The sequence below is a fragment of the Achroia grisella genome, unplaced genomic scaffold (genome assembly GCF_030625045.1).
Source record: "Achroia grisella isolate CSIRO2021 unplaced genomic scaffold, CSIRO_AGI_Agris_v1 utg1360, whole genome shotgun sequence".
Classification (NCBI taxonomy): Eukaryota; Metazoa; Arthropoda; class Insecta; order Lepidoptera; family Pyralidae; genus Achroia; species Achroia grisella.
The window spans coordinates 2,108,516-2,127,925 of NW_026712626.1; the positions used below are offsets into that span (position 1 = coordinate 2,108,516).

The following is a 19,410-nucleotide window of genomic DNA, read 5'->3' on the forward strand; positions in this document are numbered from 1 at the left end:
TTGTGATTATAAATGTGTAGAGACAAAACATTCAATTTTTACAAATAAAGTATTAAAACTTCTTTGGTTTTCATTGTTATCCAAAAAATCAGTCAATAAAGATAAAGTATAATTTGGTATGATTTAGACTCATCTCATATGTTCACCGAAGGTATCATATAATGAAATCTTTTGGCGGGAATAAGGAACTAATTAATCTATGCTGTTTTGGTCTGTCATTGTATAGTTAGTATGGTTGTTGTGCAGTATATTCTCCAGATGGCGCTATCTCAAAAATGCAGTCTTGATCAAATAGGCATGATAATGTAATACTCCCCTCAGATACCGAAGATGTTGCAAAAAAAGTACAAAATTGCATCATCATTGCTTCAAAAATTATAATATATTACTGTAGTAGAGTGGTACAGGTACCAAGGTCTCACGGTTTGTCAATCTGACAGTACTGATAAACAGTTGTCAGTCTATCATAAACTACGTCACAATTACGATTCGTGTTCCCAGATTAAGTGACTTTTTGCTAATTCGGCTATCTCAATGTAAAACGAAACCTGCAATTGATATAATTATAATTATTTAATAACTAGATTTTATATCCATCTCTTTAAATTTATATATTTTGTTAACAAGGAATGAATAACATCCTCTAATTTATTGAAATCTTAAGTTATGTTTTAGTAAATTTTAGATTTTTATATGTTTACAAATGTAATGAAAAGTTATTGATAAATATTCTACTACTTAAAAAAAATTGGCGACCGTAGGGTAATAGGCAAAAATAATTTGGCAAATTGAACTAAGTAATATCTGGCAACATAGCTAACAAAAACAGTTACATACGTATATATAGCAAAATAGTATAAATTTTAATTTATTCTTGATTTGCCAGGTGGATAACCTTTAGGGTTATGATATTTTCATATTTATATTTCCGCATTATCGTATAAAGAGATAAATTTAAAATGAAGATATATACAAATGAAAATAATACGTCCACGCTAAAGTTGCTAATAGCTGCGAATTTAGCGGGAAAAAAAGTTGAACTGCATAATGCATCGCTTACAGGTATTTTGATATTTATATAGTTTATTTCGCTTGTTAATTGAAATAAGAATAATTGGCTAAAATATTATTTCAATATTTATTTGTTGTGTATGTCAGTTTTTTTTTCTAAGTTGTTTTCTAGTGTTTTAACATATTTTTGAAAGTTTCATCATTCTGTCACATGGGGATTACCAGGAAATTGTGAATCAGCAACGTACTGGGTAAACCGGCGTAGTTTAATTTTATCATGTGTTATGTATATATGTTATCATGTTATGTATTGAAATTGTAGGTTAGTAGTGTTATTTGGTAGACATTACAAACTTACATTGATGTAATAAAAAAAATCCTTCACAACTTATATCACAGACAGGGTAGACAGTATTCTCAACTGTTGCGGTTGGGATTAACCTAATGCAGGTTGTTTTAAAATAAATATTTAGAAAAAACGATTTATTTTTTTCTCCAATTATGCATGTTCGGATTTTCATAAATATGATATTAATATTCCTCTCTAACTCAAATATATGTAGTATGTTTACTTATAGTATAATAATAGATGAGTGGATAAGGTGTTGAGGTGTTACAGACAAACTAAACTGAAACTGTTGATTGAACTGGACATTATTATTTAAAATCAAAATTGAAATAAAAAATAATTTATTTCTATAGGACATTATACGCTTATGATTGTCAATTTTTTTTGTATTATAGTTTTTCCCTACCATCCAGTTCAATACACAGATTCAATTGAGAAAAACTGCCAAGAAACTCTACTGAATTTTTTTTTTTACTTATTTACTTATTTCGATTTTGTGCTTATGTAGGTGTCTATGACTAAGTTTAAATGAAGAAATAAAATAAAACATTTGCCATCCTGCATACTCTTTGCAGATTTTTATATATTTATTTTGAACCAATTTTGAATGAAATTATGTTAATTAATAAAAATCCCGTTAAATAGCAGTTTCACCCGCGTTAAATTTCAATATAAAATATAGCATGTGTTATTCTGATTCATAAGCTATATTACTGTAAAGTTTTATCAAAATCCGTTTCATAGTTTTTGTGTGAAAGAGTAACAAACATTCATACTTATAAACTTTCCCATTTATAATATTAATAATAAGATAGAGTGTCAATTTTAGTTAGATTCAAGAGTAATTGTCTGTCATAGTATGGGCATGTAATGCATAGGAATGAAGATAATATTTTAAGGAAGGTGTTACATATGAATGTGGATGGTTATAAGGACAGACGGAGGCCGAAAAAGAGATGGATGGACTGTGTGAAAGATGATATAATAAGAAAGAGAGTAAATAACGAGATGACTGCGAATAGAGATGAATGGAAGAGGAAAACATATTATGCCGACCACAAATAAATGGGATAAGGAAGAAACAGATGATGTTTTAACATATTTTTGAAAGTTTCATCATTCTGTCACATGGGGATTACCAGGAAATTGTGAATCAGCAATGTACTGGGTAAACCGGCGTAGTTTAATTTTATCATGTGTTATGTATATATGTTATCATGTTATGTATTGAAATTGTAGGTTAGTAGTGTTATTTGATAGACATTACAAACTTACATTGATGTAATAAAAAAAAATCCTTCACAACTTATATCACAGACAGGGTAGACAGTATTCTCAACTGTTTGGGTTGGGATTAACTTAATGCAGGTTGTTTTAAAATAAATATTTAGAAAAAACGATTTATTTTTTTCTCCAATTATGCATGTTCGGATTTTCATAAATATGATATTAATATTCCTCTCTAACTCAAATATATGTAGTATGTTTACTTATAGTATAATAATAGATGAGTGGATAAGGTGTTGAGATGTTACAGACAAACTAAACTGAAACTGTTGATTGAACTGGACATTATTATTTAAAATCAAAATTGAAATAAAAAATAATTTATTTCTATAGGACATTATACGCTTATGATTGTCAATTTTTTTTGTATTATAGTTTTTCCCTACCATCCAATTCAATACACAGATTCAATTGAGAAAAACTGCCAAGAAACTCTACTGAATTTTTTTTTTTACTTATTTACTTATTTCGATTTTGTGCTTATGTAGGTGTCTATGACTATGTTTAAATGAAGAAATAAAAAACAACATTTGCCATGCTGCCAACTCTTTGCAGATTTTTATATATTTATTTTGAACCAATTTTGAATGAAATTATGTTAATTAATAAAAGGCTTTGCCCGCAGTTTCACCCGCATTAAATTTCAATATAAAATATAGCCCATGCGTTATTCTGATGCATAAGCTATATTACTGTAAAGTTTCATCAAAATCCGTTCAGTAGTTTTTGTGTGAAAGAGAAACAAACATCCATACTTATAAACTTTCGCATTTATAATATTTATAATAAGATAGAGTGTCAATTTTAGTTAGATTCAAGAGTAATTGTCTGTCATAGTATGGGCATGTAATGCATAGGAATGAATTAATATTTTAAGGAAGGTGTTACATATGAATGTGGATGGTTATAAGGACAGAGGGAGGCCGAAAAAGAGATGGATGGACTGTGTGAAAGATGATATAATAAGAAAGGCAGTAAATAACGAGATGACTGCGAACAGAGATGAATGGAAGAGGAAACATATTATGCCGACCACAAATAAATGGGATAAGGAAGAAACAGATGATGTTTTAACATATTTTTGAAAGTTTCATCATTCTGTCACATGGGGATTACCAGGAAATTGTGAATCAGCAACGTACTGGGTAAACCGGCGTAGTTTAATTTTATCATGTGTTATGTATATATGTTATCATGTTATGTATTGAAATTGTAGGTTAGTAGTGTTATTTGGTAGACATTACAAACTTACATTGATGTAATAAAAAAAATCCTTCACAACTTATATCACAGACAGGGTAGACAGTATTCTCAACTGTTTGGGTTGGGATTAACTTAATGCAGGTTGTTTTAAAATAAATATTTAGAAAAAACGATTTATTTCTTTCTCCAATTCTGTATGTTCGGATTTTCATAAATATGATATTAATATTCCTCTCTAACTCAAATATATGTAGTATGTTTACTTATAGTATAATAATAGATGAGTGGATAAGGTGTTGAGATGTTACAGACAAACTAAACTGAAACTGTTGATTGAACTGGACATTATTATTTAAAATCAAAATTGAATTAAAAAATAATTTATTTCTATAGGACATTATACGCTTATGATTGTAATTTTTTTTTGTATTATAGTTTTTCCCTACCATCCAGTTCAATACACAGATTCAATTGAGAAAAACTGCCAAGAAACTCTACTGAATTTTTTTTTTTACTTATTTACTTATTTCGATTTTGTGCTTATGTAGGTGTCTATGACTAAGTTTAAATGAAGAAATAAAAAACAACATTTGCCATGCTGCCAACTCTTTGCAGATTTTTATATATTTATTTTGAACCAATTTTGAATGAAATTATGTTAATTAATAAAAAGGTTGCCTGCAGTTTCACCCGCATTAAATTTCAATATAAAATATAGCCCATGTGTTATTGTGATGCATAAGCTATATTACTGTAAAGTTTCATCAAAATCCGTTCAGTAGTTTTTGTGTGAAAGAGAAACAAACATCCGTACTTATAAACTTTCGCATTTATAATAAGATAGAGTGTCAATTTTAGTTAGATTCAAGAGTAATTGTCTGTCATAGTATGGGCATGTAATGCATAGGAATAAATTAATATTTTAAGGAAGGTGTTACATATGAATGTGAATAGTTACAAGGGCAGAGGAAGGCCGAAAAAGAGATCGATGGACTGTGAGAAATATGATATGGTAAGAAAGGAAGTGAATAATGGAATGTCTGAACAGGGTTGAATGGAAGAGAAAACATATTACACCGACCACAAATAAATGGGATAAGGAAGAAGCAGATGATGAATAATGTATCAAATTTGTGTATTTGTATCTGGAAGGCAATAAATAATATTGTTCAAACAAACAACAACTATTTGACAAATTATTATGTTTTAAAAGCGATAGTAACATTCAAGGAGGAAAAAGAAACAGTAATAATAAAGGCATAAAATAACTACAAAATCGCCGTTACTTGTACCTAACAAAATTCAACAGAATATTTATAAAATAGGTACATATTACATTATAGTTTGTTTCATTGTTACTTAGTTTTATTATTGTATTAATAATGTAGGACTAGGTTAGAATATACCAAAACTTGTATTATTAAGCTCAATTTTTTTTGTATTTTAATCATTAAATATATGTAGGTATTTTGTATAATATGAAAGAATTATAATCTTATTAATATTATAAACTCGAAATTTTTTGGGTATGGATGGATGGATGGACATTTGTTACTTTATCACACATAGGCAATAATTTATTTATATAGAAAGATAAGTAAAAACATCAAAATGTACTTTAAATATTATTAGCATATAAAAATTACGGGTTTTTTTAATTTAAAAATAATAGAGATCCCTACAACAATTGCGCCCGTGACAATAAATACACAAATAACATTGATTCAAAACTATGCGGAACACTAAAACTCTTTTTATCAGTCCATTTTCCATTTTCATTCAAAAGTAACCCTAAAACAAACCATATAAATGAAAATATAAAAACAATATATAGAGGTTAGAGTGTAGGTATATATAGTGAATAATAGCTATCTTCCCCTAGTTAGGTACTAGATAATCCTATATAAGTTCTCCATAGTCATTTATTTATTATTGCATATGATAACATTTTTTAATTAATGATAATGCAATGCTACACCCACCTGAGCTAACAGTATCGCTGGTACCCCTCTATAAGTGGATTATAGGATTACAATAATATCCTTTACAATTCACGAAACTAGTGGTCTAGTGGTTTAGCACACCGCTTCACGTCCAATGGTCGCGGGTTCGATTTCTCGCACGGTACAAACATTTGTATTAATGAGTATGATTGTTTGTATCGCTATGTTTAATATTTCCTTTTTATTAAAATTTCAAACTGATCAGCCAGTTGCAGCGGGCTGATTTAAAAAAGTAAAACGGCTGGAAAGTAACCGTGTGATGCACAGCTTTATGTTGATTTTATTTTATATGAAGTGTAGAATAGAAAATCATTTATTCAAATAAACTTACATTGAAGCACTTTTGAATAGTCATTACATTTTTTAATCTACCGCTCGTTCGGAAAGCTGTCTCATCACAAGAAGAACGAGCAAGAAACTTGCGTGTTGCTCTTTTAAATAATTTTATTATTACTTTACATTTTTAAGTGTGTGAATACAAACCACCAATTAGCACTAATTCTATTAAATACTCAAAATTCGTGTGTTGAAAAACATACGATATACGTGCGTATTTAACATACTCGGCTCTATTGCGCCTTCGTCTTCGGCTGGAATTTTGCTTCGAGTATTATAACTCATTACACATTTATATCGCAATCTTTACTATTCTATATATGGATTGGTGGAGGGGTATCCTTACTAATATTAGAAATTCGAAAGTAATTCTGTCTATCTGTCTGTCTGTCCCGATTTCACGTACCAAATTGTATTTTTCATTCGTTCCTCGACAAATGAACTATCCAACACAAAAAGAATTTTACAATTCGAACCAGTACTTCCTGAGATTAGCGCGTTGAAACAAACAAACATACTCGTCACCTTTAACTTTGTACAGATTATTTATTTACCTATATTTTATTTTATTTATTTATTTATTTATACTAGTCGACCAGCGCAACTCCGTTTGCGTTTTATTTCCCCACCTTTTGCAATATTTTTCATTGCAGCTCCTCTTCTATTGGTCGTAGTGTAATGTTATACCTATAAATTAAAGCCTTCCTGGACAAATGAATTATCCAACACAAAGAGATTTTTTCAATCCTAAGCAGTAGTTCCTGAGATTAGCGAAACAAACAAAAAAACTCTTCAGCTTTATAATTTACTAGCTGTTCCCGCGACCTCGCCCGCTAGGAATTTAACTTTATTTTTCTAAAATAAAAGTAGCCTAAGTTACTCACAAGTTATTACATCAGCTACCTGCCAACAAAAGTTCCGTCAAAATCGGTCCAGCCATTTCAGAGATTAGCCGGAACAAACAGACAGACAGACAGAAATTGTAAAAAATGTTATTTTAGTGTATATACCGTTTTTATATTCATATGCATGTAGTAAAAAACTGTTATTTCAATATTACAAACAGACACACACACCAATTTTATTAATATGTATAGATAGTCACATTGTGTATGTGCAAATCAAATTTGCAATCATTTCAGCAGTTTAGGAGTCCATCGCGTACAAACAATGTGACACGTAGGTAATATATATATATAAAAATTGAATTGCTGTTCGTTAGTCTCGCTAAAACTTGAGAACGGCCGAACCAATTTAGATAATTTTATACTTGAAATGTTCGGGGAAGTCCAGGGAATGTTTAAATGGTGATAAAATATGAAGGAATTGCATGTGAAATAGTAAAAACAACAATTATAATTTCCCATACAAACTACTGAAACCTGTCAAACCCTGTTTGACAGGTTTCAGTAGTTTCAGCGTTCAGAACATTTATTGCGTAACGAAACTTCAAAAAACCTTTGACATATGTATATAATTGAGGCTGTGTGGAGTGCGCGAGGTCAGCTAGTATATATATATAAAGATAAATATATATAAAGTTTGTTTGTTTCGCTAATCTCAGGAACTACTGGTTAGAATTGAAAAATTCTTTTGCAATTTGATCCAACTAGAATCCTTTCTAGTTGGAGTGACATTTCAATTTATAGTCGCAATATTATTTCACCTTAGCCACAGCAACGCGTGCAGTATCAGTATAGTCTATTTATATTGTATAACAATATTATTGTAATGCTTCTACTAATCCGGGTTCATGGTACTAAGCGTTCGGTCTGCTTACAGACGATATATTCACAGGACCGCGGGCCTTGCCGCTCCTAGAGGTAGATGAACAGCTCTCATTCTTCTCCAGCAATGCGGCTGTACAGTATTTATTCCCCATATTGGATCTGAGCGAGAATGGACAGTGGTAAGAATATTACGACCTTACGTTCTGTATAGGGACCATTTATAAATTAGGTCACACATTGAGGACGAAGTGTGACAAGACGTGGCGTTACGCGGCAGTATAGGGGCCATTTATAAATTAGGTCATACTTTGTCACACATCCACGAAAAATCCACAGTCTAGTCCAGTTTAGTCCACATTAGTAATAATCTCCTTCCTTCGTGTGCACTATACTTTGTATTTTAACTAGCGACCATACGCGGCTATATAGGAGCCATTTATAAATTAGGTCACACATTGAGGACAAAGTGTGACAGTGACGTGGCGTTATACGCCTTGTCACACTTTGTCACACATACGAAAAATTCACAATCCAGTTCAGTTTAGTCCACACTAGTAACAGTCTCCTTCTCCCTCTGCACTATACTTCGTATTTTACCTTACGATCCACTAAGGCAGAGGATCTCAAACTTTTTTGTGTCGTAGACCCATATTTTTATTTATTTTCGGTTTTGGGTACACTCCCCGTTCTTACCTGGTATTGATTTTTTTGTAAATTTCTAACTGTAGTAAAGTTTAGTGTTAAAAACAACAAGATGACTGCTGTTGTAGACCCCTTTCAGTTTGTCATAAACCCCTGGGGGTCGATATAGACCACTTTGGGAATCACTGCACTAGGGCTTTACGCGGGGTGTATTTGGGATATTCATATAGTAGGTCACACACTGAGGACAAACAATCGATATCTTTTTTTCTATTATACCACGATTGTGGAAAGCAAGCATACGGCCCATCTGATGATTGATATCGCTGTTTCCTTCATCAGAAAGTCAGTCAGAAATATAACATACACGTGACACCCCTGGTGTCTGAGGCGTCCATAGGCTACTGTAACCGTTTACCATCAGATGGGCCGTATGCTTTTTTGCCACCTACGTAGTATAAAAAAATAAGATAAAACAAAATAAGCAGTAAAATTATAAATTGTTGTACAGTAATATTAGAAAATTCTCTTCACTACAACATTTATTCTTCTAGAAGTCTACATAAAAGAGTAATAAAAAAATCTTTGTAGAATCTACACTTGTTTGCTGTCTCTTTCAGCCAACAAATGCAAGAGTGGGAAGCAACACGTCTGTTGCCCGCTGTTGCAACAGTGATCACCAGCAAGTCGGTACCATCAGACCTAAAGCAAGCCCTCAATTCATTATTACAGACTATTAACGAACACCTTGGAAAACATAAATATATACTTGGTGTAAGTATAGAATATTATATTTATGGTAACGGTCTCTGTAGTCTAGCGGTTTAACACGCCTCCTATGGTCGCGGGTTCGATACCTCGCACGGCATAAACGTTTGTATTCATGAGTTGTTTGTGTCGTTCTGGGTATTTTCTATGTATAATATGTATGAATTTACGAAGAAAAATGTATTAGTATCAGTTATCTAGTACCCATAACACAAGCTTTAGTTGCCTTAACTTGGGTCTAGATGGCGCTGTGTGAATTGAGATAATAATAGAAATAGAAAATAGAAATAATCTTTATTCAAATAAACTTAATATAAGCACTTTTGAATAGTGAAGTTTTTTTATTCTACCGCTTATTTGGAATGCAGATTCATCACAAGAAGAATAAGCAAGAAACTTGTGTGTTGCTCTTTTAAATAAATATTGATTTATTTATATTTAATTAATAACAAGGATTAGGCATGCGACATTCAACATAGAAACCGCTACGCATTATTATTATTATATAATAGAAAGATCTTCATACATCATCAGTCATAGATATTTGTTTAATCTACCTGTCATTCGGAATGCTGTCTCCTCACAAGAACAAACAAGAAACTGTTGCTCTTTCAAATATATGCTGTAATTTTATATTTTTAAGTTGAAATGTGTGAATACAAACTACCAACTTGCACTAATTCATCAGAGTCAAAATATTAAATACACGACCAACTGGTTGATTAACTAAATAAGATTAAAGACCTAAATTAAAGCTTCTGTTCTGAGTACTAGATCACTGATACAAATACGAAGATATATATATACATATTATACATAGAAAACACCCAGACCGACTCAAGAATACAAATGTTTGTACCGTGCGAGAAATTCAAACCTTTGACTATCGGAAGAATAGCGGTGTGCCAAACAGCTATACCACTGAGGCCGTCATAATAAATACAACATGACTTTCCATTTATTTTAATAATTTCTTAATTAAGTATACCACGTGTATTTGTTATCAGCTTATCAGTGATATATTTATAGTAAGTTTAGACATTTCTTTGAATTAAGTTGTTAGTACTGGTTATTATAGCTATTATGTTATCTACGCAGTTAGTGTTTGTACGTCTCATGCTCAATAGTAGGGATTTTACCTATATTTTTTTATACTACGATGGTACAATAGGCATACGGCCCTTCTGATGGTAAATGCAGGGACGCGATGTCCCCATACAGCGCCTGTGTGCGAAACCTATCAAGCGCCTATTTTGTTACAAATAATGTTGACCGAAATAAATGAGAAGTAAATTACTATAATAGTAAAATACTATAGTATTATAATGTTAAATAAATAAGTAAGCGTAAAAAAGTAAAATAGTATAGTTTAATAATCTATCTATTGACTATACTATACTAGTACTAGACGCACGTGTGCACGCACCATGGAAAATTAAGAAATTTGCTCCGTTAATTAAAAATATACATTTATACTAATATTTTCATGGTGTATTTTGGTGTTGATTAGAAAATGAAAGTAAAAATATCTATAAGTATCGATATAATTTGACTGAGCATCGATATTTTTAAAACAATGATGAATCCTTAGTAATCTACAAGTCTCTACAGATAGAAAAGGTTTTTTTTATTGATTATAATGGAATGGAGCACCCTGCACTAACTGTTTACGCTGGCGAGGCACCAGTGGAGGATGAAAACTTGAATATGAGGTCAGGTCAGTTTGGCCATCATGACAAATTTGCCAGAATTATCATGATGGTTTACAGGGGATCCGCGTGGAGGTCAACCTGACATGGTACATTGGTAGCAATGGGATCATCAGTCCCCATTACTAACAATCCCCTTTCCCTCCGACAGAAAGGTAATATCATCCATTCTCGGAATAAAACATATTATTATTGCTGGCCTCGGTGGAGTAGCCGTCTAGCACATAGCCCCAGTTCCGATGGTCACGGGTTCGATTCCTCGCACGGTGCATTCCGAACTGACGGTAGATTTGATCATAAGAGTGTAATAGATCTACATGAATAAAGATATTTTTAATTTGAATTTTGTGTAACAAATGAATAAAATTTCATTTCTTTAATTTCATTTGACTATCATGTATATTGTATAATGTTATGTTGTAGGAGAAGCTGTCAGCCGTGGATATATCAGTGTGGAGTACACTGTACCCTCTGTATTATAACAAAGACTACAATCAGCAATATTTGAGCGAGTTCGTAAACATCAAACGCTGGGTGGAAGAGCTAGCTGGAGCCAAGGCTGTGCAGGTATAGTACACGTGTTTAAGATATTTTATAGTTTAAGGGTCGGCCACGCGCACGTGACACCTGGTGTTTACCATCAGATGGGCCGTATGCTTGTTTGTTTGCAAACATTGTTTTGTCATATAAATTAAAATCGCTACTAAAAATAGTGGTTGGTGATAGAAGGGAGAAAATGAGTGGTTATGTATTTTTTAATGCCACATTATAAAAAAATAAAATTTTGTCCAAAAAAATAAAAATAAATGTTCGGATTGGACAACCCTTATCACTTAGGGGTATAAAAAATAGGTAGTAGCCGATTCTCAGACCTACTGATACATATGCATATTCATAAAAATCGGTCAAACCGTTTTGGAGGAGTGTGGTAACTAAACATTGTGACACGAGAATTTTAAATATAAGATTTTAAATATGTATTATAGGACCTGATCAATATAATGCTCAATCGTTATTATAAAACAAAATGCCCATATATTTTGTAGTATTTTAATCTTATATATAAAATTCTCGTGTCACAGTTTTCGTTCCCATACTCCTCCGAAACGGCTTGACCAATTCTCATGAAATTTTGTGAGCGTATTGAGTAGGTCTGAGAATCGGCCAACATCTATTTTTCATCCCCCTAAATGTTAGGGGTAGTCCACCCCTAATTTTTTTTATTATTTTAAGGCAAAACAACGTTTACCGGGACAGCTAGTTTTAGTATAATATAACCTCGGCCCGCGGTTTCACCCGCATGAAATTTTCAGCCTATGCGTTATAAACTTTACATTATTGTAAAGTTTCATTAAGATCCATTCAGTTTTGCGTAAGAGTAACAAACTTACATCCACACTCACAAAGTTCCGTGTTTGTAATATTAGTTTTTATATAAATTTTATTTTAAAGCGAATTTATTTTAATTTCATAGTTAGAGATACAGGTATTCCTCTCTATTTGATGCGGGTGACGAGTAACTGATCTTTGTGACTGAATTTGTAATTTTAAAATAGCTGGACCCGCGACTTCCTTACCTTGGTATTGGATTGGTATAAAACGAACATAAAATTTTAAGTGAAGTCTATAAGATTACATTACTGAAAACCACATCCACATTGGTGGAGCCGTTTTTGAGAATATCGCGCACAAACGCATAGTTTAACTAAAGCTACGATAGTTTAATAGAATAGAATAGAATAGAAAATCATTTATTCAAATAAACTTAATTTAAGCACTTTTGAATAGTCATAACAATTTGTTTTTTATCTACCACTCGTTCGGAAAGCTGTCTCATCACAAGAAGAACGAGGAAGAAACTTGTGTGTTGCGCTTTTAAATAATGTTAGTTGTTTAGTTAATGTTATAAGTAGTAACTTAGGACATTTTTATTTTAGAAATTTTATTTATTTAATGGAAACAAAGTTAAATTTGACGCGGACGAAGTCATCAGTATCAATAGCTAGTTAGGAATAAACATGTTTGTATTGTGCGGTAATCGAACCCATCTCTATTTGAAGATGCGGCTAAACCGCTACTCCACTGAGGTTGTCATAATGATATCGAAAATCAGTATCGTAATTTATCTAGCTATCTTGACTTGTAAATGAAATCGAAAGCCTCTGTCTATACACACATCTCTTGTCTATTGCATCATCCACATTGTTAATCTATTTTATGATTTCGGAGAAACCCGATGTCTAATGGAGGGGAAGGAGGTGGAGAGGGGGGGGGGAGGAGGGTATGGGCATATGCAGAAGGGGGGGGGGGAACAGGAACGAACGGTTCAGAGCAAATCAAAAATAATTTATTCAGGAAGCACTTTTAAGCCGCTTATGTACATCAAATTTTTGTATTATATTTTTTTCCCTACCGTCCAGTTCAGTATACAGATTAAATTCAGAAGAACTGGCAAGAAACTCAATTGATTTTTTTTTAATAAGCAAGTTATTTACATTGTGTAGTTATGTAGGTGTCTATGTCTGACATTAAATGAAAATCCCGAGGTGGAGGGGGGGGGGGGGGGTATGGGCAAATGCAGAAGAGGGGGGGGACAGAAACGAACGGTTCAGAGCAAATCAAAAATAATTTATTCAGGAAGCACTTTTAAGTCGCTTATGTAATTCAAATTTTTCTATTATATTTTTTCCCTACAGTCCAGTTCAGTATAGAGATTAAATTGAGAAGAACTGGCAAGAAACTCAATTGATTTTTTCAATTGATTTTAAGGCGACGCCGTGATAAACTATTACTTCAAAATCGGGCCCCGCGCTCTGCGCACCTCATGCACCCCGATAGTTTTACGTGTCGCCGATCGACTGCCAGCGCTCGCTCTTCCTGTACCATACTTTCGAACACGCGTCCGTGTTGCAATGTAACGCGTGGTACAGGTAGACGACACTTCAGTCCCCAATTGAACAAAACTATTACAGAGTCTTCCTGTTTGTTTATATAATTTATATTTATGTATGTCATAAAAATCCCGTGCATGAACTACTATTGCCATGCACGATTGTCATTAAAGTAATCGTAGTATGCTTTGCATAGTAAATTTGTTTTAACAGATGATTTGAATTTATTTAAAGGTAATTAGTATATCCTTTGGTATCATTACGTCCCGCATCCCTTTTGTTCAGTATTTCGTTAGTCAGGACCAATTTACTGCAATATTCCCCCTTATTCCTTGCTTTAGGATAGATAGCTTTAGAAAATTGTTATTATTTATTACCTGTACCCGCGAGTTCGTCTTTGTGAATTATATATCTTTATTATTCTAAAATAAAAATAAGCTAAATTACTCCTTATTACAACAGCTACCTGCCAATAAAAGTCCCGTCAAAATCCGTCCAGCCATTTTAGAGATTAGTCGGAACAAACAGACAGACAGACAGACAAAAATTGTAAAAAATGTTATTTTGGTGTATGTACCGTATTTATATTCATATGCATGTAGTAAAAAACGGTTATTTCAATATTACAAACAGACATTCCAACTTTATTTATATGTATATATTCATCCGAAGCAATATATTGTGTATGACATCATACAAGGTCGGTTGGGATTGTTAGTAACTATTAGTTTTAGTGATTCTGATATTGTTACACTGATTATTATTATTATTAAATGCAAAACTACCTAATATTGAACGTTTAATCATTTTAATCTACTCCAAAGAAATTCTACTGAATCGATAATTCTGGTTTGATAAAACAATATATTTTAGTTACATACTGATATACAATTGAAAAATTGAAGGATGCAAGTACCAGAGACCTTGACTGATACAATTTAAAACAAAATTGTTTGATAAAAATTACACAGACACATTTTGTTGGGGTCCTTTCTATGACTTCTTGATCATTTAGTTCAAAGAATCAACAATATTTGTTAGGGTCCTTTCTATGACTTCTTGATCATTTAGTTCAAAGAATCCAACAATATTTGTTAGGGTCCTTTCTATGACTTCTTGATCATTTAGTTCAAAGAATCCAGCAATATTTGTTGGGGTCCTTTCTATGACGTCTTGATAAATTTAGTTTACAGAATCCAGCAATATTTGTTAGGGTACTTTCTATGACTTCTTGATACATTTAGTTCAAAGAATCCAGCAATATTTGTTAGGATCCTTTCTATGACTTCTTGATCATTTAGTTCAAAGAATCCAGCAATATTTGTTAGGATGCTTTCTATGACTTCTTGATAAATTTAGTTCAAAGAATCCAGCAATATTTGTTAGGGTTCTTTCTATGACTTCTTGATAAATTTAGTTTACAGAATCCAGCAATATTTGTTAGGGTCCTTTGTATAACTTTATTCCCTATTTTATTTATACTCTTTATTGCACCAATTACTGAAAAAAAAATAGTAAATATACATAAACTGATACAAAAGGCGGTCTTATCGCTAAGCAATCTCTTCCACTTCCTTGGGTCTTTGGGTGGATAAAAATTGCAAAATTAAAAATAAAATCTTTATGTTTTATTTTTTGTAGTTTTAGTCGTTTATTAACGTAAATTTTTTTATCTTATATTTTTTTTCCTACCGTCCAATTGACTAGCGTGCGCGAAAGTAAAAATACGAAAAATAAATTAAGTAATGTTGTTTTTTTGACAGGAAGCACTCCTGCAATGGAACGGTTCACCAAGTGGCCCCTTCGGCGTGTCATCAGCTCTGGGCATTCCTTTATTACCCAGCTTCATCTCTCCTGTAGGGTTAGTACTTTATTTTTTTTTATAGTTTAATTCGTTTTCTGTGACTTCGGAACTGATACGAAATTGAAACCTTCAAGAAAATAAATTATTCCTTCTTGAAAGGCCGGCTTGAAATGCACTTGCAATTCCCCAAATGTTACGGGTACTCATGATCACTTACCATCAGGTAAGCCGCAAGGTCGTTGGTCTCCTGTGCTCCAAAAATAAACTTTACGTGCACTATGCACACGCGTTAGGATTACATATTTCTTTTTTAATTATATTAGTGACTAGCTACCCACCCCGGCTTCGCACGGTTTATCATGTATTATACATATAAACCTTCCACTTGAATCACTACATCTATTTAAAAAAACTGCGTCAAAATCCGTTGCGTAGTTTTAAAGAGTTACATAGGGACGGACAGACAGCGATATTGTTTTATACTATGTAATGATTAAAAAAACCTAATGTCCTCTATAAAAAAAGAATCGTCTTCCTATTAATGATGGTTTCTTAAATGTTTGTTAATTATCATCGCTAACGGCAACCTATCATCTGGGCTAACGGTTTGCGCTGGCGGGGCACCAGTGGAGGATGATAAGTTGAGCATGAAGTCAGGTCAGGTTAGCCCATCCTGGCAAATTTACCAGGAATATACCACGATGGTTTCGAAGAGGAACCACATGGAAGTCAACCTGACACAGTACATTGCTAGCAATAGGATTATCAGTCCACATTACTAACAATCTCCCTAATAGTGATGGTTTCGTTCAGGTCCCCACAAGAGGCCGATGTGGGCGTGTCAGCAGAGGAAATAGAGGCGGCCAAAGACAATTGGATCAACGGATTAAGCAAACTGGATAAACCACTCATACAAGAGAAAGTCGTGTAAGTATAGTATATTCCACATAAAAATTACTATATATTTTTTTTATGTATGATTATGGAATGGTGCACCCGCCTGCGCAAATGGGACACGCTGGCGGAGCACGAGTGGAGGATGATAGGATGAGTATGAGGTCAGGTCATTATCTGGATGAATGGCAGTTTTGCACCGGCGTCTTTCCATAAACTTTTTGCCACGCACAACCACATTGTCGAATAACCTTCCAGCAATGGTATTTCCGAACCGATATGATATTGAAACCTTCAAGAAAGAGGTTATTCTTAAAAGGCTATCAACGCACTTGCAATTCCTCTGCTGTTGCGGGTGCTCATGGGTGGCGATAATCACTTACCGTCAGGTGAGCCGAAAACTCGTTTGTCCCCTATGCTATAAAAAAGTATATCACAGTCAGTTAGTATATGACAAATTAGTCGCGTTACGATTTTACAATTGACGTGTAATGTGTATGAATTTTTTTCAAATCAAATATCATTTGTTCATGTATATTGTAGAACATTTTATGTATCAATTTTACAATTCACGTATGTGTTTTTTTTTTTAATCAAATCAAATCAAAAATATTTTAATCATGTAGGACATATTAGCGGCTTATGAACGTCAAGTTTTTGTATTATCATTTTAGTGCCTATGGTCCAGTTCAGTGTACTATATATTCTTTCAGATTGCCGTTAAAAGACCGTAAGAATGTGTTGATCACATCAGCGCTACCATACGTCAACAATGTCCCACATCTCGGTAACATCATCGGCTGTGTTCTCTCAGCTGACATCTTCGCCAGGTACGTATATATATTTGTATAGGGAACACGGTATTTCATTACACATTTATATGTGTTACAATAAAACAGTTGGTGTTACTGGAACACCTGTCGTCCTACTAATATTTTAAACATTTTTTTTCTTATGGATGATAATGGACTGGTGCACCAGCCTGCGCTAACGGTTTACGCTGGCAGGGCACCAGTGGAGGATGATAAGATGAGCATGAGGTCAGGTCAGTTAGCGCATCGTGGTAAATTCACCATGAATTTATCACAATAGTTTCCATTTGTTTTAATTAATTAAATTACTTCACTGACTCCTTACATATAGCTTGTTCATAGGTGATGTTTTCATAATTATATACTGTTGTAGGTATTGCAGAATATGCAATTATAACACATTGTTCATATGCGGCACGGATGAATATGGAACTGCGACTGAAACCAAGGTATGGTTTATAAATACTTTATACATAAACATAGTAATAATCACTGTATCTTACCATGTTATACCCCATGATCATGGGTAAACTAAGTTTACCATATCATGGTTGAAACACTGCCGATATATCGATAACTGAATAAAAATAAATAAAACGCGGTAAAATCCTATCCATCCTTTACATATAATATTTATTGATTAAAAATTGCGAGAAATAAGTTTATTTATTTATGATATTGTCATACACAGTTTTCAGGTAGTTTTGTACAATAAAAAAAAAATATCTAAGATTCACCAGAAGGATATAATACTCACAATATTAAATTAAAAAAGCATGTATTTTAATTTAATTGTTGTGGAATACTTTATTACCTACTGCTCTTACTACAAAACTGATACCAGTTTAACATTATGTTAAACTTTGAGTATGAGTTACCTAAATATGTTTACAAACATTGATATTTATAAATGTAACAATCGTAGAATTGTATTTATAACAATTGCAATATTTACTACATTTCTTAGATAATTTATCTGTAATGTTTACGGCACAGATAAGATAATACATTGCTAGTAATCCACAGATAACTACCTAAACATAGACTATAACTATATAGTCTACTGGATTATTAGTATAGTATAATCTTATCTATATAGTATTAGTATTATTTACGATCTTATTCATAAAAAATCTTATTGTAAATTTATGGAGATAAAACGTCAACTAATACCGATTGTTTAAAACCGTGCATAATTGAGGAACTAGCTTCTGACCATCATTACATAGTATAAAACAAAGTCGCAGTCGCTGTCTGTCCGTCCCTATGTATGCTTAAATATTTAAAACTACGCAACGGATTTTGAAGCATTTTTTTTAATAGATAGAGTGAATCAAGAGGAAGATTTATATGTATAATACATGTACACCCGGCCGAAGCCAGGGCGAATAGCTAGTGATAGATAAATAATAATTTTTACTTAAATATTAGTACGCACATATAGGTTTAATTATAAGTATTTAATAAGAATAATATAAGCCAGTTTTTTTAATGGGTGATCATGGAATGGTGTACCCGCCTGCGCTAACGGTTTACGCTGGCGGGGCACCAGTGGAGGATGATAAGATGAGCATGAGGTAAAGTCAGTTAGTCCATCGTGACAAATTCACCAAGAATTTATCACGATGGTTTCCAGGGGAACCGCGTGGAGGCCAACCTGACATGGTACATTTTTAGCAATAGTGTTATTAGTCCACATTACTAACAATCCCCCTGTTTGCAGGCGTTAGAAGAAGGCGTCACGCCGAGACAGATTTGCGACAAATATTTCGCAATACATGACGCCGTATACAAATGGTTCAACATCGGCTTCGATTACTTCGGCCGGACCAGTACGGAAGAGCAGACAGAGTGAGTTATGAAATTGTTGTGTTCACTTATTTATTATTTAAGTCTTGATATCTCCTGGTATATAAGTTGTTATCACCATAACATCCGCTCGTTAGCCACAGCTACACGTCTTTACACGTA

General features: G+C 32.9%; 1 protein-coding gene across 2 annotated transcripts in view; it reads left to right on the forward strand.

The window, feature by feature from the left end:
- Window positions 1–854: 854 nt before the first annotated feature.
- LOC131855358 (methionine--tRNA ligase, cytoplasmic) overlaps window positions 855–19,410 on the forward strand; it is a 29,294-nt gene continuing 10,738 nt past the window's right edge. The window contains exons 1-9 of one of the 2 annotated variants that reach the window (XM_059206615.1): window positions 855–1,062; window positions 7,972–8,098; window positions 9,182–9,335; window positions 11,462–11,605; window positions 15,693–15,790; window positions 16,547–16,660; window positions 17,341–17,457; window positions 17,813–17,888; window positions 19,163–19,290. In XM_059206615.1, the coding sequence (XP_059062598.1) occupies window positions 960–1,062; window positions 7,972–8,098; window positions 9,182–9,335; window positions 11,462–11,605; window positions 15,693–15,790; window positions 16,547–16,660; window positions 17,341–17,457; window positions 17,813–17,888; window positions 19,163–19,290 (1,061 nt within the window). In that variant the 5' untranslated portion in view covers window positions 855–959. The remainder of the gene's footprint in view (window positions 1,063–7,971; window positions 8,099–9,181; window positions 9,336–11,461; window positions 11,606–15,692; window positions 15,791–16,546; window positions 16,661–17,340; window positions 17,458–17,812; window positions 17,889–19,162; window positions 19,291–19,410) is intronic. The other variant, XM_059206616.1, reaches the window with a different exon arrangement.